This window comes from Epinephelus fuscoguttatus, linkage group LG10, assembly GCF_011397635.1.
Source record: "Epinephelus fuscoguttatus linkage group LG10, E.fuscoguttatus.final_Chr_v1".
NCBI classification, from domain to species: domain Eukaryota; kingdom Metazoa; phylum Chordata; class Actinopteri; order Perciformes; family Serranidae; genus Epinephelus; species Epinephelus fuscoguttatus.
The window spans coordinates 40,467,382-40,486,502 of record NC_064761.1 but is presented as its reverse complement, the minus strand read 5'-3'; the positions used below and the strand labels follow the sequence as shown (position 1 = coordinate 40,486,502).

Sequence of the window (19,121 nt, the reverse complement as noted above, 5' to 3'; positions counted from 1 at the left end):
AATTCTTAGAGTAACTGCCCTCCACTCTCACCATAGATGAAGCTGCAACTGATGATAAATGTTATGCTGTGGGAAATGAATTGCAGTGCTTAAACAGTATCTGTGTGCATGTCACACCACACAGGAAGCGCAGGTAGTCAGGCCCACAAGAAATTGCTTCATCATCTCTAGAAAAAAACTTTGCACATGATGGAAATTGCAGCTGTGCTATACTTTAAGCCACAGATGTTAACTTCGAAAAATGACTTTTTGTCATGTGCTCAAACTCATTATAGCTATTCTGAAAGAAGCTCATTTAATGGATAATCTGTCCCTCCTCCGCTTCCTACTGCCTCAGGGAGTCTCTAACGCAGCTGTCAATCATGTCAATCACTGCTCATGAAGTGTGGTCAAACTGCCAAATGCATTGCTAATTTCTCACCTCTAATGTTTTCAGAAACATATTTTAGTGCACTGGCAGCTGGGTCACACAAACTTTGTCACATCCTCCTGAGACCCTGTGTCCTCCTATGAGGACATCACATTTTGGGTTTACCAGACCTTGTACTTTATTCTGCTTAACGTAGGCCTGTTGTCCTCACTCGTGGACACTTTTTTGTGTCATCTAGTGGTAGTAAGACCAAGATACACAAATCTGTCTAAAAACAAGATGGCAGCCATCTCTGCCAAGTCAGTCTGCAGCTGATCCTGACACAAAAGTGGGCAAGGTACAAAACCTGATCATATTTTATGGTTGAAACTTGTTTATTTATGATTGACACCGGTTCTAGTTTGATATGCCATACAAACTTTTACCAATTTTAGCAACAGTAACAAGCTAAGATGGGAGTACTTCTTTGTAGACATTAGGAATTTATTATTAGCTTGTTGAAGGACATTGGGACTTCATTGTTGTTTCATTTGAGGACACTGGGACTTATTCATCATTGACAATGTTTAGACTCTACTTATCAGGTCACACCAATGCCAAACAGCTAGGAGAAATTAAAAATGCATACCAAACAAAAGTCTGGGTCACAGGAGGATACTACAGCTTAGTAACAAGCTCAACAAGGCATTAGAGTTGGCAGTAGGATATCTTTTTTTTTTTCTTCACAGATTCTCTGTCTCGTATGAAAAAAATAAAACAAAACGTTATAGGTAATAAAAGTTACCAACTACAACTTTAAGTGAGAACCAATTTGTGACTAAAATAATCACAGTTTCAGAGAAGAGGACCAGCTCTCCCTCTGAGCCAAATGTGTCTGTGTGAGAGCAACGGAGTTCGGTTGCTTTCATCTAATAATTTATCACACTGATTTTATCAAGACTACCCTAGAGGTCAGTGATAACTCAAACAGAGATAAACAGAGTTCATATCTGCTGATTTTGGTAGTTATTTATAGGAGATGCAGGGATTTAGCTATATCTTAGGATTCAGTGAGCTGACATGTCCCCTGGCCCGTTCTCAGATGTTGTGTCTCTGTTTCTTCCGCTGCCTAACTCTGTTTTCTCCCCCCAGTGTAGAAGGTATCTCATCCTCAAACCCCACAGTACATCAATCAAGTAGATTACTTTCACCTGAACAACTTGTACTCCATGTTCCCATCAAGACTGAGATAACATAACCTATTCTGTCTTGTACGCCGTCTTCTTCTCTGTCATTTGATATTCACTGCAGAAAGCACTTTCTGTTTGGGAAAGAGTGTGCGTGCATTTATTCAGTAAGTTGATAAAACACCCCCCAAAGATGGCACTTTACATCCTCCAGTCCCACTCGTTCAAAGAGCCCCTACTGCTGGCTTTCATTTGAAATGGTAAACTAGCAAAGGCGCATGAGGGGAGGAAGAAACTCCCGCATCACCCCCCGTGCAGCTCCTTTCATTTCTCACCTTCTCCCATATTTTACCATTCTCTCTACACTGCAAAAGAAGAAGGTTTCTCACATTTTTACCACATTATTTTTTTGAATAATTGATATAATTTCCCATGTGCATTTTATAAATGCAGCCAACATCAAATTTTATGACTTTCTGCACACGCTTGTTGGAGTTATTCCAAGTTTTCTCTGTAAATGTGCATAGTCCCACTGTGTAAATGATACATACACCTTCATTTAACACACCTCACATGTAAATTATAGGAAATACCCTGCAGTTGCAAGTTTTTTTCATTCAAAAACATAATTTGTAATTTCAAAGGGTGTTGTATGTGTTCTTTAGTCATTAAAAGTACACATGGAGTCATCACTGAATTAGAAAGGTCAATGAGAGCTCCTGATTCGTCTGTATTGATGTTTAATTTTTAGTGCACATCTCCCCTCCTCTCCTCACTTCCTGCTGAACTCCTCTTCCCTCTTTTTCTTTCCATATAAAAATTCGCTGGGTCATTTGTCCCTCTTGCCACACAGACACTCAAGGCCAGGTCTGGTTTTGGTCCACCTCCCTCTGTCTCCCCCTCGCATGTACATGAGGATGTTTACAGAAAACCGACAGTGTTTTGCCCTATTAAACACACTTCATAAATTAACTCACTTAGGGATCGGGCTGACCTCGCACAGTCCTATTAGGCTGAATCTGTTCCATGTAGACCTGATGGAAAGAACACACACATCATCTGGATCATCTGCACTGGGATTCTAAACTCTTTTTATTGATTTTACACCAGTATTATGGATACTAAGCAATAACATATCTGAGATGTTGAGAAAATGAACCAAACCAATTTACTCATACCCTGATTTTGCATATCCACACACCCCTCCCACCCATCCTGCTGGTTACAGATTTCAACAAAATTAATTCAAATTAGAATTTTAAAAAAAGGGAAATTAGATTTGTATAGTGTACCCTGAAAATAACCGCACACAGTTTTATCTGTGTTGTACAGATGCAGACAAAAACCAGGAAGTGGTGTCAAATATTTATGAGGTTTGACCAGTAATGTAAAGGTTCTCAAGTAAAGGTTGTACAAGTGAGGCTTCTGAAGTTAAAGGCAACCAGATTAGCTGTTTTACATTTACCGCTAGTAGTATCTCACCGTGCGCATAATTTTGATTTTATTTGCAGAGATATAAAATATGTTTCTTAGAGATTTCTGCCACCATTTTTTGTTTCATTCATGCTGCTAAAAACATTAAAGGTATACTATACAGAAATTGTTGGCCACTGTTTGTACACAGTGGCACAGTGGTGCAGTGGTTAGCATTGTTGCCTCACCAGGAACCAAGAGGGTTCCTCGTTCTAACCCTGGGGTGTGGAAGCCCTTCTGTGCACAGTCTGCATGTTCTCCCTGTGTCAGCGTGGGTTTTCTCCGGGTACTCCAGCTTCCTCCCACAGTCCAAAGACATGCAGGTTAATTAGTGACTCTGAATTGCCCGTAGGTGTGAATGTGAGTGTGAATGGTTGTCTGTCTCTGTGATAGTCTGGTGACCTGTCCAGGGTGTACCCCACCTCTCACCCAATGTCAGCTGGGATAAGCTGAGTACCCCAATCCCATAGCCAGATATACTCAAAAGGAAAATGAACACAAATGCATGAAATGTAAGAGAAATTAGTTCCATTGTTATGCTGTAAGCTTCAAAAAAATCTATCTCTTTATGTCTAATCTTCTCCATTTGGAGATGGTACATGACTGTCATTATCCAATGACTAAATGTTGGTGCAATATGGTCTTTTCATTCAAATAATATCAGTCGTCTGGCCAGAAGAGAACAGAAGGCCAACATGCTGATGTCCTTGCTGTTGAGAAGGGCGTCTCCCGAAGCCACATCAAACAGTGCAGTGAATTGAGAAGGCTCAAATGTTTTTCCAGATATTTTAATGAAGGTCTCAAAGATGGTTTGCCAAAATGTGAAAAGCCTTGGACATGTCCAAAACATGTGCACCAGCATGTGGAGCCTGCCTGCATCCATCACATGTGGGATCTAATGTCAACTTTAATCTTAGAAAGTCTGACTGAAGTCCAGTGCAGACAGTGTACAATTTGGAATTGAAAACAGCATGTTTAAGACATATTGAGAAGATTCTTTGTGTTATTCTGCGGCAAATTGATTCATCCTAGTCTGTTTCCCGTCTATTTTTAAGGAGTGGTCGCTCCCTTTTCATAATGTGCCAACCTCACCTGTGTGCTATGCCACGGAACGTCCCAAACACAGCAAGATAAAAAGAAAGTACAGGCAGAGGGCAGGGTCTCTGCAGATAAATACACTTCCACATACTTCTGGTGGATGATCGATGATCGGTCGTCTACCAGTCAGATGGTTGGTGGTTCGATATACCTCTACTGGTGTAGTCTTCATGTCGAAATGTCCTTGTTCTTGACTCTGAAATCCAAATTGCTCCTGATGGCTGTACCACTGGTGTGTGATTGTGTGTGAATGACTAGGTGGCACCTTGTATGGTGGCGTCGGTCACCAGTGTATGACTGTGTGTGTGAATAAATGGGTGAATGGTGCTTGTGTTGTAAAGCACTTTGAGTAGTTGCTAAGACTAGGAAAGCACCACATAAATGCAGTCCATTTACCATTCATAAGTTATGATTAAGAGGGATTACGTTTGTATGAGTCTATGCATAGTTTTTTAGGGAAATACTGCAAATTATACCTTTAAAAAATCCTCTACCTTCACAGGAACATTAAAACAAGTCTGGTTACTCTCATAAAATTAACATAACAGTTTTCACTGGAATGTTTTTCTCAGACGCTTATCTTAAAAAGTGGTCATTCATAACAGTAAAGCTGAGCACTATCAGAGGTAAGTAAGAAAATGTGTCATTTGGGTGAACTGACTCTTTTAAGAAATTTGCCACCCCTCTAAGAGGCCTCATCGATCATACAGTATGTATGTAGAATGACTCACTTCTGAATCATGTTATGAATACTCAATTTTGCGGTACACGCTTGCTTGTGTGTGTGTGAGTGGGCCTCAGAGTAAAGAAATAAACACCAAAGTGTGTGTGTGCACATACACACGCATGTTGGACCAAATGTTAAGGGGGCCACAGGATGGGGAGTAAATTTAAGAAATCCTGAGTCAGAATGGTTGGAGCCATTCTTTTCTGCTGCATCACGCTCTTCCAGGAATACTATCCCCCTCCTCACCCCCACACTCATTAAGGAGTTGGACCCGGTCAGAGGTATTTCATCACTTTAATGAGGGTACGTGTTCGTTCTTTCTCGTGGTACGCACATCTCTCTTCAAGTTACAGTATTTGCTGCTTAACTGCCTTTTAATAGTACAGCACTTATTACACATGTAGTGGAATTTAGTTTGGGCATCTAAACTCACCAAACACACCCATTCAGTCTGTCCAAGTCCAAGCCAGAGAGGACATTCAGTGTGGTGAACACAAGTCAAGAGCAAGACTGCCCCCTTCAGTCTGTATCAGAGCATCCTTTTCACCAGACAGAGCCTCTCTGCACTTAATGCTCACAGATGGCCAGCGACACGCGCCCCACATTCCCAGCCCCCCCCCACCCCCCCACCCTCCTCTCTTCCATAGTAGAGTAGTTACTCAACAAGGTTCCTGGCTGGTTATGGAGCCTGTCTCACACCCTGCCAGTATAAACCTCACCCCTCACCCTTTGGCCCAGCTCGAACCCCCGCCTTCGTCTGACCAAATGGCCCAGGGATAGCACCAGGGGAGTGGGCCTGCAGGCGGGGGGGTGGGGGGGGGGTGGGGGGCTGGATGGGCAAAGAGCCAAATTAGAACCATATTTTATCTGCTTTCTACTGAGGCGCTCCATCTTCCAAGAACACACACAAGGATGCACGGGGTTGTGTGCAAACATATACAGATGCATGTGTACACACTCTCAAACACACGCACGCATAACTGCTCACATATGGCCTGGTCAAGTCACAGTGTTGGTATTTCAACCATGACGAGTATGCGGGACTTCATGGTTTGCGTAATCGTAGCAGTTCTAATCAAGTGCATGGGAGGTGTTTTTCTGAATGATTTAGAGAAGTGTTTTCCAGCAATGACACCGTGTCAGCTCTTGACCAATAGATCCAACGCACTACTTCATATCCATGTCTTAATCACAACTTAAGCAAACCAAGAGATTGTTGTTAAGTACCTCATTTATTTTCTTTTTCCTTGTCATTTTTTTTTCATACTGTATGAGTTTGTACATTAGACTCTTGTCCGAGGCTGAGTCGTGTTCGCCGGTCTTTGTGTCTGGTTCTAGTGTGAAGATGGCGGGCGTCCCAGTGTGAGCCCCTCTCCTCCCCATCTAGCCCCAGCCCAATGTCTGGAACAGATTACATCTGATATTAAACACATGGCAGTTAGAAAGGAGAAAAGGCGAGAGAAGAAAAAAGTAAAAGAGAAAAAAAGAAAGAAAGAAAAAGAAAAACAGAGTGGATTTGTCAACGAGCTCCCTCCTACCTTCCCTCTCTCTGTCCTTAGCCCCTTTTTCTCTCTTTGTCTCATTCTCCTTTCAGTGTCTGGTCACTCCTGAGAGTACGGAGAAGATCATGTCCGCTTGTCAGTTGTGTTGTCAAAGGCACAGACAGAGATGTACGCTTTTGATGCCCTTTTATTCAGCCAGCAAAGTGTCAGTGCCTTGCACAGGGCAAGAATTCTAATAGGAGAAGCCAATTGTGTTTGCAGCTTGAACTCAGATACAGAGCCCATTTTATCAGGATAAAGTGTCACTCTCTGGAAAGCTAAAGATGATGTAGCTGCTCAGCGACACTCTTTGTTTCTTTCATGGCAAGACTTGAAGCTGTTTCCACTGCTTGTGGCAGATGGAAGTAGTCTCACACACATGCCTCGTCCTCAGTCTCCCATTAGAGACGTGGATCACTGTCTTTCATAACCTAGCGGATAATGAGACGAGGGACTGAGATGGTATCAAGAGGAGCCTCAGTCTCCAGGCTCTGCTGCTTTGCCACTGATGTAAGAACGGCACAGCACAGACATTTAAGGTGGATTGAGAACATTCCTGATGTTCCCTTTGCTAATTTCATCTTTTTCCTGTGAGGGGTCCCACAGGGGAGTCACCACTCCCTGTCCAGCAGGCTCTCCATCACCCAGACGAGAGCCCAATCACGTCCGCGTTGTCCCTTTTGTGTTTATACCCGAGTCCTGGTTGCTCTAAACAAACAACAGCAACAGTTGCTCAGCTTGTTTGTGCTGAAAATCACTGTTCATGTCTACCACAGTGTTTTTTTCCTCCTCGTGAATAAATGAAGTGTCTGATTGTTTTTCCTACCAGGTCTCCTGCAGCACAGTCACTATGGGAGGCCATGCTGACCAGTAAACACAAAGAGGGGGTGATGGAGGTCCGTCGGCAAATAGTGGAAGCAGCCAGCAAGGAGAAGCTGCCAATCAAGATGAGCATGGGTAAGATGGATCAAAGTAAACATTTTGTTTTCCTGATAAAACAAAACCCAAAATACAAAAAATAGCTAATAAACATGAGCATCCACATTAAATAAAAACACCTTGAGTCATAAATAATTTTCTTAGAGAGAAGTGTGTGTGTAGTGTCTTGTAGCAGAACCATAGCGCCCCCTACTGAGATCCAGCTTCTCTGCCTTGCAGTGTATTTGCCCATGTGGCCACAGAGGAAATCTGAACCACATGTTGGCTCTATGACACACACTCACACACACACACACACACACACACATGCTCCCTTGCACACACACTACTTTTGAAAACTTTTGTTGTTTGGTAATGAAGCAAAGGGGGCTGAAGCGAGTGGTAAAAATATGTGCAGGCACGCAAAAATAAAGTCATTACATGCACAAGTATACAGTACCCTCGTGCACGTTCATCTTTACGCTGCCCTCTGACTCACATAGCTAATGGATGTACTACACTCACACAAAAACACACACACACAGGGCTAATATGCAGGTTAGCATCTGGCAAAGCAGGAGGGGGTTAAGAGGGAGGGGCATTGTGGTCCCTCAGCGCCTATAATCTTTGAGGTAAAGAAGGTCTCGTCTCTCGTAACGAGCAGGTTGTAATATGTTGGAGGTCACACATGCATATGCACACACACTCTGCCAAGCATCTGCGTACACGCGTTGGTTTCCTTTCACACATTTGTGCTAAACAGCACTCCCTCTATAAATCTGCTGCGTTGTGGACAAATGCACGACAGGCAAGGATAGAGCTGCAGAATTAGAAGGAACAAAGAGATCAGGAGTGACAGTGAAAGCAAGAAAGTTTGAAGAAGGTGGAGCATTAAAGCTGCTCCCGCCTGCTGACTGACAGTCTGTTGACTTAATGTCTTTCCTGAGAGAGAGAATAAGAGACAAGCGGGGAGAGAAGGGGGCACTGTCAGGCTCCTCGCACACTGAACCTTTATAACCCCACTGGCACAGGACCAGACTCAGTGAAGCCCCCCTGAGCTCCCAGCGCACCCCCCACACAGTTCCCATCCTGCCCACCAGCACCACCGGCTGAGTTCTCAATCCATCATGCTCCGCTCATATGAGACCAAGCTAAAGCCAGTAACACAAAACGCTTAGCATTAATACCTATCTGCTCTGTCGGTGCCCACTCACTCTCTAGGAGAGAAGAATTTTCCACTGCATTCTCACTCTTGCGGGTTTATGCAGATCAGTGGAGAAAATACTGTATCAGGATAGTGCAGGCCCGCGTTCTCACATACACACTGACTGAACTTGGCTTCTTTTCATCTCAACAGGATAAGATCATCCAGAGAGAGACAGAGAAAATAATCCATTTCTCAGAGCCTGAGTATGACCCGTCAGGTTTCTCATAGCACAATAGGATGATGAAATTCCCTCTGTGTGTGTGTGTGTGTGTGTGTGTGTGTGTGTGTGTGTGTGTGTGTGTGTGTGTGTGTGTGTGTGTGTGTGTGTGTGTGTGTGTGTGTGTGTGTGTGTGTGTGTGTGGTTATGTTATGCGGTTGCGTCCAGCGAGTCCAGTGTTTATCTTGGGTGTTTTTGCTCTTAGCGGGGAATTAGTTAGACAGCTTTGGTTTCATTGTGCGTAAAAGTGCGTTTATCTGTTCATCTGCGTGTGTGTATGTATGCACGCAAATGTGTGCGTCACAGGGTTATACGGTTTGTGTATGTTTTGCACACACCGATACTGCAGTGTAAATGAGATGTGTTGACAGGGCCTTTCTTCCTGTGGTGCACACTGCTCTTTTAACAGCAGAGATGAACGAGCCTCGAGCAGACAATTCGATTGCATTCATCATTTCAAGCAGTGAGATTTTGGATTTAATCATAATTTAAATGACAATCACAATGGGTTTTGTTAAATGGCAGAAAGGCTTTGCACTTCATCTAGCTCCATTTTGATAATGAATATAACTCTAATTTGGGGTGTAAAAGACGTTATCTCAACTTTGTGCAGGCATATGAAAGACATGTCATCATAGAACACAACGTATGGACATTTATTTCAGCAGAAAAACAAAATATATAACCAATATTCAAGCAGAAAAAATGTTGCCAAAGTACATTTCTGCAAACCATGGAGATGTTACATTTAGATATTATTTATTATGTAGTGGATACATTGAAACTTGACATTGAAATTTTACATTTTAGCAAAGCTGTGGTTAATGTGTAGTTAGGTTTAGGCACAAAACCGGAAAAAATATATGGCTGAAATTACCCAGTATTGGAGGCTCAGTCCCAGCAGGAACATAAGTGTTACTCTATGTTCAAACCAGAAGCTTCGAAAGAGGCAAAGTCTGTCGTGGACGCCCAAGAAGCACGACTGTCAAAAATATTTGTGGCAGCTTTGGTCACTCTAGTCGCTCATCACGTGAATCATTGAATGTTCGATCGTGCTCGTCAATTTAAAGGAGCTGCAAAGCAGACTACTGGCTTGAAAGCAGCATAGTTGCTGCTAACTGTTGTCCAGTCAAAAGCTCATAGTTGGCCAACACAAAGTTATGTTTGGTCAATGAAAACAGAAAACATATGTCATCCCATTCAAACCAAGCAAGGAAGACTTGCATGCTACGTCGCAACATTAGCCTGCAATTCTCTCCTCTATTACAAACATTACACACTTTAATCACCACACCAACCGACTACTTCTGCGGCGCGGCCCCAAGCCTCATTCTCCTTATTTTGGTCTCTGTAACCGAACAGCGACACATTATAAAAGGACTGAGTGGGCGCGAACGCAACTAATAAACTTTTCAATATCCATTGTCGGAACAAGTGTGCTGGAGGAACCAAAGTTACATGGCTTGTTCTCTGGGACCCGTTTCATCGAAGGACGTCAGCATTCCAGGCAGGAAACACAGCTCTGTTTCTGTGAAAGACAACTGCTTTTTGTGCCACTATCACACCGAAAAAACAGCAATGGGTCGCTACAAAACACATGTTTTGTGTTTAAAAAGCCACTGGAAACACAGCAGTGATTCACTTTATCACAACCCTGTTTTTGTTGCTCTCAAACATTGGTCTGCAGTGGTCTGCAGCTTGGTTGGCAGCTGTTTCGCCTAGGTGACACGCCATCCACCATCCCCTCAACCTCCCGATGACAAAGTCAGCTCATATACTTCTTCATTCGAATCACGTCGTGCAGTTGTACCATATATGTGGTTTGCAGAAACATACAATGCCAACATTTCATCCTGGCAACTGTGCTGAAATATTTAGAGTAATCAGTCAACCGACAATGACAGTATTATCAAATGTGTTTTAGTTGGATCATGTCATTCCAAAACCTCTCACACACATTGCTAAACTCAAGTCTTTATTACTGTTTTTAAGCATATAAAACAAAACAAAAAAAACCAAAACAGTATGAATACAAGAACAGGACCGTAATAAAATCTGATTTTATTTATGATAATCAAAAGTTAGTCCAGTGATGGGAGACAAAGTACTCTTTTGAATTGTGTCACCATCACACACTGTACAGATGATGTATATTTTTTCAAACAGATATTTCAATCTTCACATCATTCACATACATTTTTAACTGAAGAGGAACCTCAGATAAAAACGCCTCTACGACACTTAAGAGGAGTAATGTGATGGTGTAGCTTGTGCTCTCCTGTTCTTTACGGTAGAGTCTTAAAAGGGGCCCCAACATGCATCCACAAATAAAAGCACCAGGGCTTTCCTCATCTTAGAGCGCATAAATAAAAGTCTCTTAAGCTTCCTGTGTCCTCTATCCACGTAGAGTTACTTATGAGGTTGTCCAGCTGCTGAGGTCGGCCACCACTCAGCTCCAAACTGACATCACTTAGCCTGTGAGTAACCCTGTGCACCTAGAATGCAAGTCATCTTCCAGTAACATGACTAAATCATTGTTGGCCCCTGCACTTCTTTGCATTGTTCGGGACTTTGATCATGGCTGAGCTTCAATTGCCACTTCTGCACATCAGGCTAAAATGGGCAGCAGCTCAAACTGTTTATAGCAGAGGGCTGAAAATGTGATTTGTTTTATGGCGGGTGCTGCAACGAATGCACCCTGAAGAACATTAAAATGGCTTAAAGGTTCAAGTTTCTACTGCTCTAGGTGCTGTGCAAGAAGCAGCACAGTATGTTGTATAAAAGCTTTGGGTTTATTGCGCTGGTGAACAAAACAGACATGATAATCATTTAAATAAATCCATATTGCATGTGTACATTATCTAACCAACTGAACACTACATACGACACATCATACTGACCAAAGTTTAAAGGGACAGTTCACAGTTCAAAATCAAAAATACATACTTATTTACTCTTACCTGTAGAGCTATTTATCAGTCTAGATTGTTTTGGTGTGAGTTGCTGAGTGTTGGAGATATCAGCCATAGAGATGTCTGCCTTCTCTCCAGTATAATGGAACTAGATGGCACTCAGCTTGTGGTGCTCAAAGTTACAAAAAATTACAATTGTAAAACTCACCAGCAATGTCTCTTTACAGAAATCATGACCCCATGACCCATTACTTAAAGCCGCTACAAGGAACTTTTAACTGGATATGCAAAAGTCTCTTGTTTCTGCTGATGTCTGTGCGTGACCTACAACAGCAAATGAGACCATCAGTGTGAAGATAAGCTATTTCTATATAGTGTATATCCATACCTTTAGGAAACTGTGTCCGGGTTCACACCAGGTCGCTTCCAGGACGAAGCGATTTACGGCACTCAGACGGCACACGTCATCTTACCTAGCTGCTTACATTTATAGTGACTCTTATAAATAGTCGCTATTCCTCCTCCTCGACCCGACGTCCGCGGGGAGTTAAAATAGCAGCAATCATCAGGTAAAAGTTCTGTGAAAGCACTGGACTCACCAACAGTCAGCCACGTCTCAGTCACACAGAGAAAATCCAATGCTCGGGAAGTCAGGAAATCCTTCAGGATAAATGTTTTGTTCGCTAGCGATCTAGCATTTACCAGCCCAATCCTGGCAGGAGCCGGTGGGTCCACGGCGTTAACTGTCCGGGGAGCCACACACAGAGGCCACAGGTTGCGCAGATTCATGAGGGGACGAGGGGAGCAGGGGCCGCGGGGCTGGAACACCTCATCCGGGCCGACGACAGGTACCAGCCAGGCGTTGACAGGGTCCAGCGAGTGCCGAGAAATAAAGAGGCGAGGCACCGCTCCATACTCAGTCCAAGAAGCCGTGGAAGTGCTCGCCAAACAGGCCTTCAGCCTTACCAGCCGACTGCTGCGTTTACCCCGGCGGCGGTGGTGCTTACACCGGAGAGGTGGAGCTGGGACGTGGCAGAGGTGAGCTGGGATCCCCGATAGGAGCGGGGACAAAGTTTTCCCGTCTTGTTGTTTCATTCATCCCCAAAACAAACACATGCGCGAGCCAGGTAAGCGTCTTTATGACAATACGCGCTAGAGTTCATGGGAAATGTAGGCTTCATTCCGGCAAAACACTACCGCATTTGTCCACAGGGTCACCAAAATCAACTCAAAATGAAAGTTCCTTGTAGGGGCTTTAAGATAACCCACAGACCTTGTTTTGAGCAGTTTCATTTAGGAGATATTTTCTTTCTACTGAACTACAACCATCAACCGTATCACTGTGCAGAAGGAAGCGTGTATCTACTTTTTACACTGCTATGCTAAACCTGGCTTTGGAAACCTCATCAACTGAGGCTAGCAAGCTCCTAACTTAGTGCCCTTTCCCTGCGTGTTGCATTAGACGTAAGAAGAGTGCCTGGACTTCCCTGGGTGAGTGGTGGTGAACATAACCTGCCATGTCACCGCCAGACCAACGCAACCAGCCCACTTGGACTGGACAACTCTGCTGGACACCCTTCAGGTGCTGTTCCGTTGGACCAGTCAGTAGAGCTTAGATTCTCTGCCTGAGCCAGAACCCGACCCAACCCGTGAGTTGTCAACAGTGACAGCGTGTGTCTCAGCTTCGTCGAGTGTACCAAGTGCAGCACAATGCTGGTATATGACAACAAAAAGACAGGGACCTCAACACTTAAGAGGCACGTGACGAAGGCTTGCCATGGAAAGAAGGATGAGAGTCAGCCTTCAATTGTCGTGTTTAAACTGGGCTCGGGCTCATAAGTACAGTTAAAGGGATGGGCCGGGCCGGGACGGGCTTGGACAGAACGTGCACGGGCTTGGGTGGGGTCGGGCTGGATTTTTTGGGCCTGATCTAAGCTCTACCAGTCGGCCAGCTTGCTCTTTTTCCTGGTTGTTCAGAGTGAATGTGTATTTACATGGATCATTTTATGGTGACATGTCAAACACTTTCTCAGCCTCTTTTGTCTTCAGAATGTCTTGCCTTTGGCGTCTCCCTCATGCCGTGCCCGCTCAGCTCGAAGGCCTCTCCAGCTCTCCCTCCAGGTGCAGCTAATAACAGCTAATGCGCCATCACCACCAACCCCCAAGTGTGACGTCAGTGCTGACCCTGTCTACTACCACCTGCCTAAACCACACCCACAAGACATTCATTAAACCACCAATAAAGCTATCATAACACAACTGCTGGCTCACCTAGCACCACTGAGCGAGGTACCGTTACACTTCAGCGGAGGAGGACGCCCTTAATGTTTACATCTCACGATGTCACAAGCCTCCTATCTGTGAGTCGATGCACACTTCCTTCTGTGCAGTGATACAGTTGTCAGAAAATAGTTCTTACATGAATCTGCTCACAACAAGGTCTGTGGATTATCTTGAGTAGCCACGTCATGATTTCAAAGGCTTTTTTTTGCACCACAAGCTAAGTGCCATCTCTTTCTATTATATTGGAGAGAAGGCAGACGTCTCTACGGCTGATATCTGCAACACTTGGCAACTCACACCAAAAACAGTCTAGATGGATGAAAAGCATTAAAGGTGAGAGGGAAATAATGTGTTTTCTGTTTTAGGGTAAACTGTCCCTTTAAACTTTCACTGTCATATTAAAAACTTGTTTGTTTTCGGACACCAGAAATTAATAGTGTATATTTCAATGCACTAAAATTAGCTGACAAACAGCAATAGTCATACAGTGTTTAATATGCCTTATGAAGACTGTTGTTTATCAGATGATACAGCTGACATAGAAAAATCAATTCAAGGCACAAGTGCAGTGTCTTCTTACATCAACATGTCTTATTTATTAGAGGCAGAAAATCAGAGCCCTTCCAGCTCTGCTATTCCTGCAGAAATACCCCAGTTTGAGACCATCGCTCAGCTGACAGATCATCTCCCCGAGATTCGTTTTGCATCTGGCAACAAGATGCCTGAGGAATCACAGAGCAGTTTTGAGGGAAGTTTAGTGACATAGATAAGAGCTAAGGAGGCTCAGCCAGGGCTGTTTGATTGTGTAATGGAGACCAGGCTTTTGTGTGGCTTTCTCATCTTAAGTTCTTTTTTTTGTGTGTTTTTTTTAACCAATGTCTTACATTTTCTCACTCTCGCTCTCACATGATCTCCCCGAGCTGTAAAGTCTGATTATATTTGGCCTATAGTATGCCATTCTTTGGTCGCCCATTCTCGGGCGAAATTATGCTTGGGCCTCGCTTTGGACGTGTTTCCTGGTTCTGTGCTGAATTATGGTTGGCACATCAAGCTTAGCGAACCTTGGTTATGCTGCCAGGATTTTATGGCTGGATATGTTCACAATAGAGCTTTTCAGGATTTTGAATACGTCTGGACTGAAGCTCATTCTTCAAAAAAAATACTTTTATTTCAGCAAGAAAGTTAATACCCTTTTGTAGACATCATACAGTCAAGTGCCGCACAACATACTGACGCTTTCACTTCGGCTTGGAAAACATGTCTCCCAATAGGCGAGCTTGCAGAAATTTATTTTGCTGTCAGGTTTACTTATCAGCTGCCCTGAAAATGAGTTTTTGTTCGTAGCTTCCCTGGATGATTACCTCTAAATTTCTGTCTGAAAACATTCCACATCCATAGACTTTGTCATCCAGTCAAACAAAGTTTTGTAAAAAAAAAAGGTGTTGTCTTTACATTTTTTACGTGACATGACTCCCTATTGTGTCCAGTATTCTGGAGATTTCTGCTCCATTTTTCATCCCGGCTGTCTGTTTCTCTTCGAGTCATGTGTTTGGCCCCGCTAAAGAAAACATTGGCCATGTAGTCCAACAGGAAATACTCCCACATCTGGTGCTGGTTCAGAACATCAACATGAAGAAGTAGGCTTTATGGGGAGTTAATGTGTGCCTCCTCTCTATCCCAGCCCCTGACACAGCCCCTCGTACCTCCAGGCCACCCTGCGCACCCCCTCTTTCTAGCACCCTTTACTTCGCTCTTCCTGTGTCTCTGTGAATCTTCGTGGGAGGGGCGGCAGAAGCAGAGGGTCCTGTGAGGAGTCCAGTCTCTCTCTGCTGCCTCTATAAATGTTCAAAGACAACCTCTGATTTACACTTATTAGTCACACACAACATGGGCACTCAGGACCTCTTATCGGTCTTCCTGCACCTCTGCTATATGTGGACATGCTGGAGCACACAGACATACGCAGTGATGTTTTGTCAGAGACTGTGACTCATGTAAACTTCTCACTGACAGCAACTCTCCACCTGAAGCTTACATACAGAGAGAATATTGCTTCCTGTCTGGCACAGCCACACACACACACACACACACACACACACACACACACACACTTCTCCGCGGCTCTTGCTTTCTCCCAGCCTGTGGCGTTTTTGCTCATTAAGATAATATTATGGTCTGTCCTGGTATCAGTCATTCCCCTCTGCCCTAAGCTGAGTGTATGATAGTTATTAAAAAGGCTGTTATGCTTGGGAAAAGGTTGTCTATTTATTCTGTTTCGCTCTTCCCATCAGGAGGAATAACTGTGTGTGAGTGTTTGTCTGTGTGTGTGTGTGTCCTGTGCAACCTTGTACAATTATTTATAACAGATGGCACACAAAAGACCATCAGGCCAACAGTCAGACTACAGTTGTGAATTCTATGAACTTTATGATGAACAGTTTTGATTGATGAATTTGTAATGGCTCCCCTCATACTAACAGATTCTTGCCTCCTCTCAGGCCGTGTGACCCCCGAGCAGCTGTGCTCCTACATGCAGCTGTTCCGGAGCAGTTGGGGGGCGCTAGAGAGTCACTGCGGGGTGCTCCAGCTGGGCCTGGCCACGGCCCAGGCGCTCCGCCATCCCGGCCTGCCCCGCTGGGATGCCTGCCTGGCCTTCGAGAGGCTGCTGCTACAGGTCCGTACTCATCTTACACAAACCTATTGTCCATATGCGTTTTTTGCGATGAAAGCTCCTTTCAAAATAGGATTATATTCACCACAGATGTTAGCAGTTCTCCTTTTTAATATCAAGGAATCAAATAATGTAAAGAACGCACACACACGCACGTTTCTAAATTCTTTCCTAAACATTGGGCCTCGTGTAGGAAGCGACATTCAAAACAAATGTTCTTTGTAACCACAATTTTGTTCTTATTTTGATGGCACCCACTGATTTCAGGGATTCAGGAATGTTTTCTTATGTTTGCTCTTCTCTTAGGTAAGGCAAAATTTTTCGAGTGGTCGAGAGCACTCTTGCCAAGATAAGAGAAAAACATCTTGTTTTCACAGTGAGACAAATTGTTTGTCCAGCATGAGGAAACATCAGTTTCAAAACACTAAAAATTGCATGAACACTTTACGAATTAAGATTTTTGAGCAGAGACCACATAAAAATATAGAAGTGCACCTGAAACAATTTGTTGATTAGAAAATTAATTGGCAACTATTTTGATAATTGTTGTAGTCATTTTTCCTGCAAAAGCATTTCAGCTTTTCAAATATTCAGACTTAATGCTTTCTTTTCTAATTGTTTTAATAATTTTTGTTTATTAAATGGAACAAAGGCTACGAGCTGGTTCAGGCACTCAACTCAAGCTGCGGTTTATTTAAGCTGCAAAACCTTCCCAGCTCTTCCTTTGCCTCGTCTATGCCACTGCTGCCGTGTACTGCTGCTCGCTCTTTCAGCCCCACCTCCACCCCAGCATCCACCTGCAGGCTCTGGCTAAGAGGGGAAATATTTAATCATCACTCCCCAATTTCTCATGTAAACATATCTGCGGGGAGCGATGAGGCCGGAGTCTAGACGATAAGGACTCTAATTATGTTCCGATGTTGAAATAAATATTTAAAATGTGCACAGAGTACTTTTACTTGTAATTCTAAAAGGTCCAGTGTGTAGGACTTAGAAGCATCTATTGGTGAGTTTGCTGAACTGAACCTTCTTCCATGTTCCAAGTGTGTAGGAGAACTACAGTAGCCAATGCGAAAAAAAGCAAGTGGGCCAATCTGGAGCCAGTGTTTGGTTTGTCCGTTGTGCGCTACTGTAGAACATGGTGGACTCTGTGGAGGAGGATGTAGATATAAACGGCTCATTCAAAGGTTACGAAAACGCTACGATTCTAATTATCAGGTGATTATTCACCAGGGGTGTCCAAAGGTTTCTGGACGAGGGCCAGCTGCTTCTCGCATCATATGGGTTAGTAAAAGAAATCATATACATATGTAAATGAGACAAATGCAACTGTTTCATCTTTCACTGAAAAAATAGTCAACCTTCCACCGCTCCTGAAAGTGGCGCCCCTCACTGTGGACTTCACACTTTTTTGCTGTGGCCATGTCTGCTATCTAGCAGGTAATGTCTGCTGCTGTGTAACTGTTCGTTAGCTTGTTTATTATCTGTTCATGAAAACACAACAGTTCCATCTGCGTAGTTTGTACTTGGTGCATGTCTACAATCTGTGTGATAGTCCTGCCATCTTGATGTGAACAGAAAAAATGCAAAATGAAGTTTATTGTTTAACTAATATTGTGTGATAGGCCACATATAGTATATTTTATTGGCCCCTTGGCCAGACTTTGGACATGCCTGTTATAAACTAATGGAAGCATAGTTAGGAACTATATACCATTTTTGCCAACTGATGCCCCTAAATCCGACACAATGGACTTTTAAGTACATTTTCCAAATTGAACTTACACACTATTACTCAGGTCACATTTTAAATGCAGGATTTTTCTAGTAACAGAGTATTTTTACAGTGTGGTATTAGTACTTTTACTTAAGTAAAGGATCTGAGCACTTCACCACCACTGCTGCTGACATGGCAGTTACAACATCACAAATGTTTTGCCATTGTTGGGTTTTTGATTTTCCTGTAACACCGGCACTGACACTAGAAAATCACATTTACGTTGTTTAAGTTTACTTAACAGCATGTCGATTCCACTACAGCAAAACTACTTCTTCTTACAGCCTTTTTTGAGCATGTTCCAGATTATTTTTTGCCCATGGCACAACACCCGCCCTAGTGTTTAGGGGTTACTCATGATGAAGTGGGATTTTCGACACACCTGAGTAAGAACAGATTTGGATGGTTAAGAATGTTTGGTGCATCTGGAGTTGACTTCAGAAAATTAAGAGAAAAATATAAGAGAAATTTTAGAAGATGTTGCTGCATGAGTCCCAATGCTACACTGACAGCATTAAGCAGAAAAACAGCACATTCACTGGCAATTTGTAATTAACCCGGTGATTATTCTTTCACATCTTCCCCTTCGGGTAAATATTTTATTACCGATGCTCAGCAGGTAAGTGGGTGCTTGCGGTTCACTAGATGGCGGCCAGAATGTTGTGTTAAACTGACAGAGGGGGGAAAAAACGCAGATTCCTCTCCTTCATAAACAAGGTCAGTTGTGTTTGTAAGGAAAACATTCAGATCCAGTAAACACT

The 19,121-nt window shown here is 43.4% G+C and overlaps 1 protein-coding gene across 1 annotated transcript in view; it reads left to right on the top strand.

Annotated features, from left to right (window-relative positions):
* Positions 1-19,121, top strand: part of scfd2 (sec1 family domain containing 2) — a 131,537-nt gene that overhangs the window by 6,526 nt on the left and 105,890 nt on the right. Inside the window, exons 3-4 of the mRNA XM_049588548.1 lie at positions 7,205-7,332; positions 16,411-16,586. Coding sequence (XP_049444505.1) covers positions 7,205-7,332; positions 16,411-16,586 — 304 coding nt within the window. The remainder of the gene's footprint in view (positions 1-7,204; positions 7,333-16,410; positions 16,587-19,121) is intronic.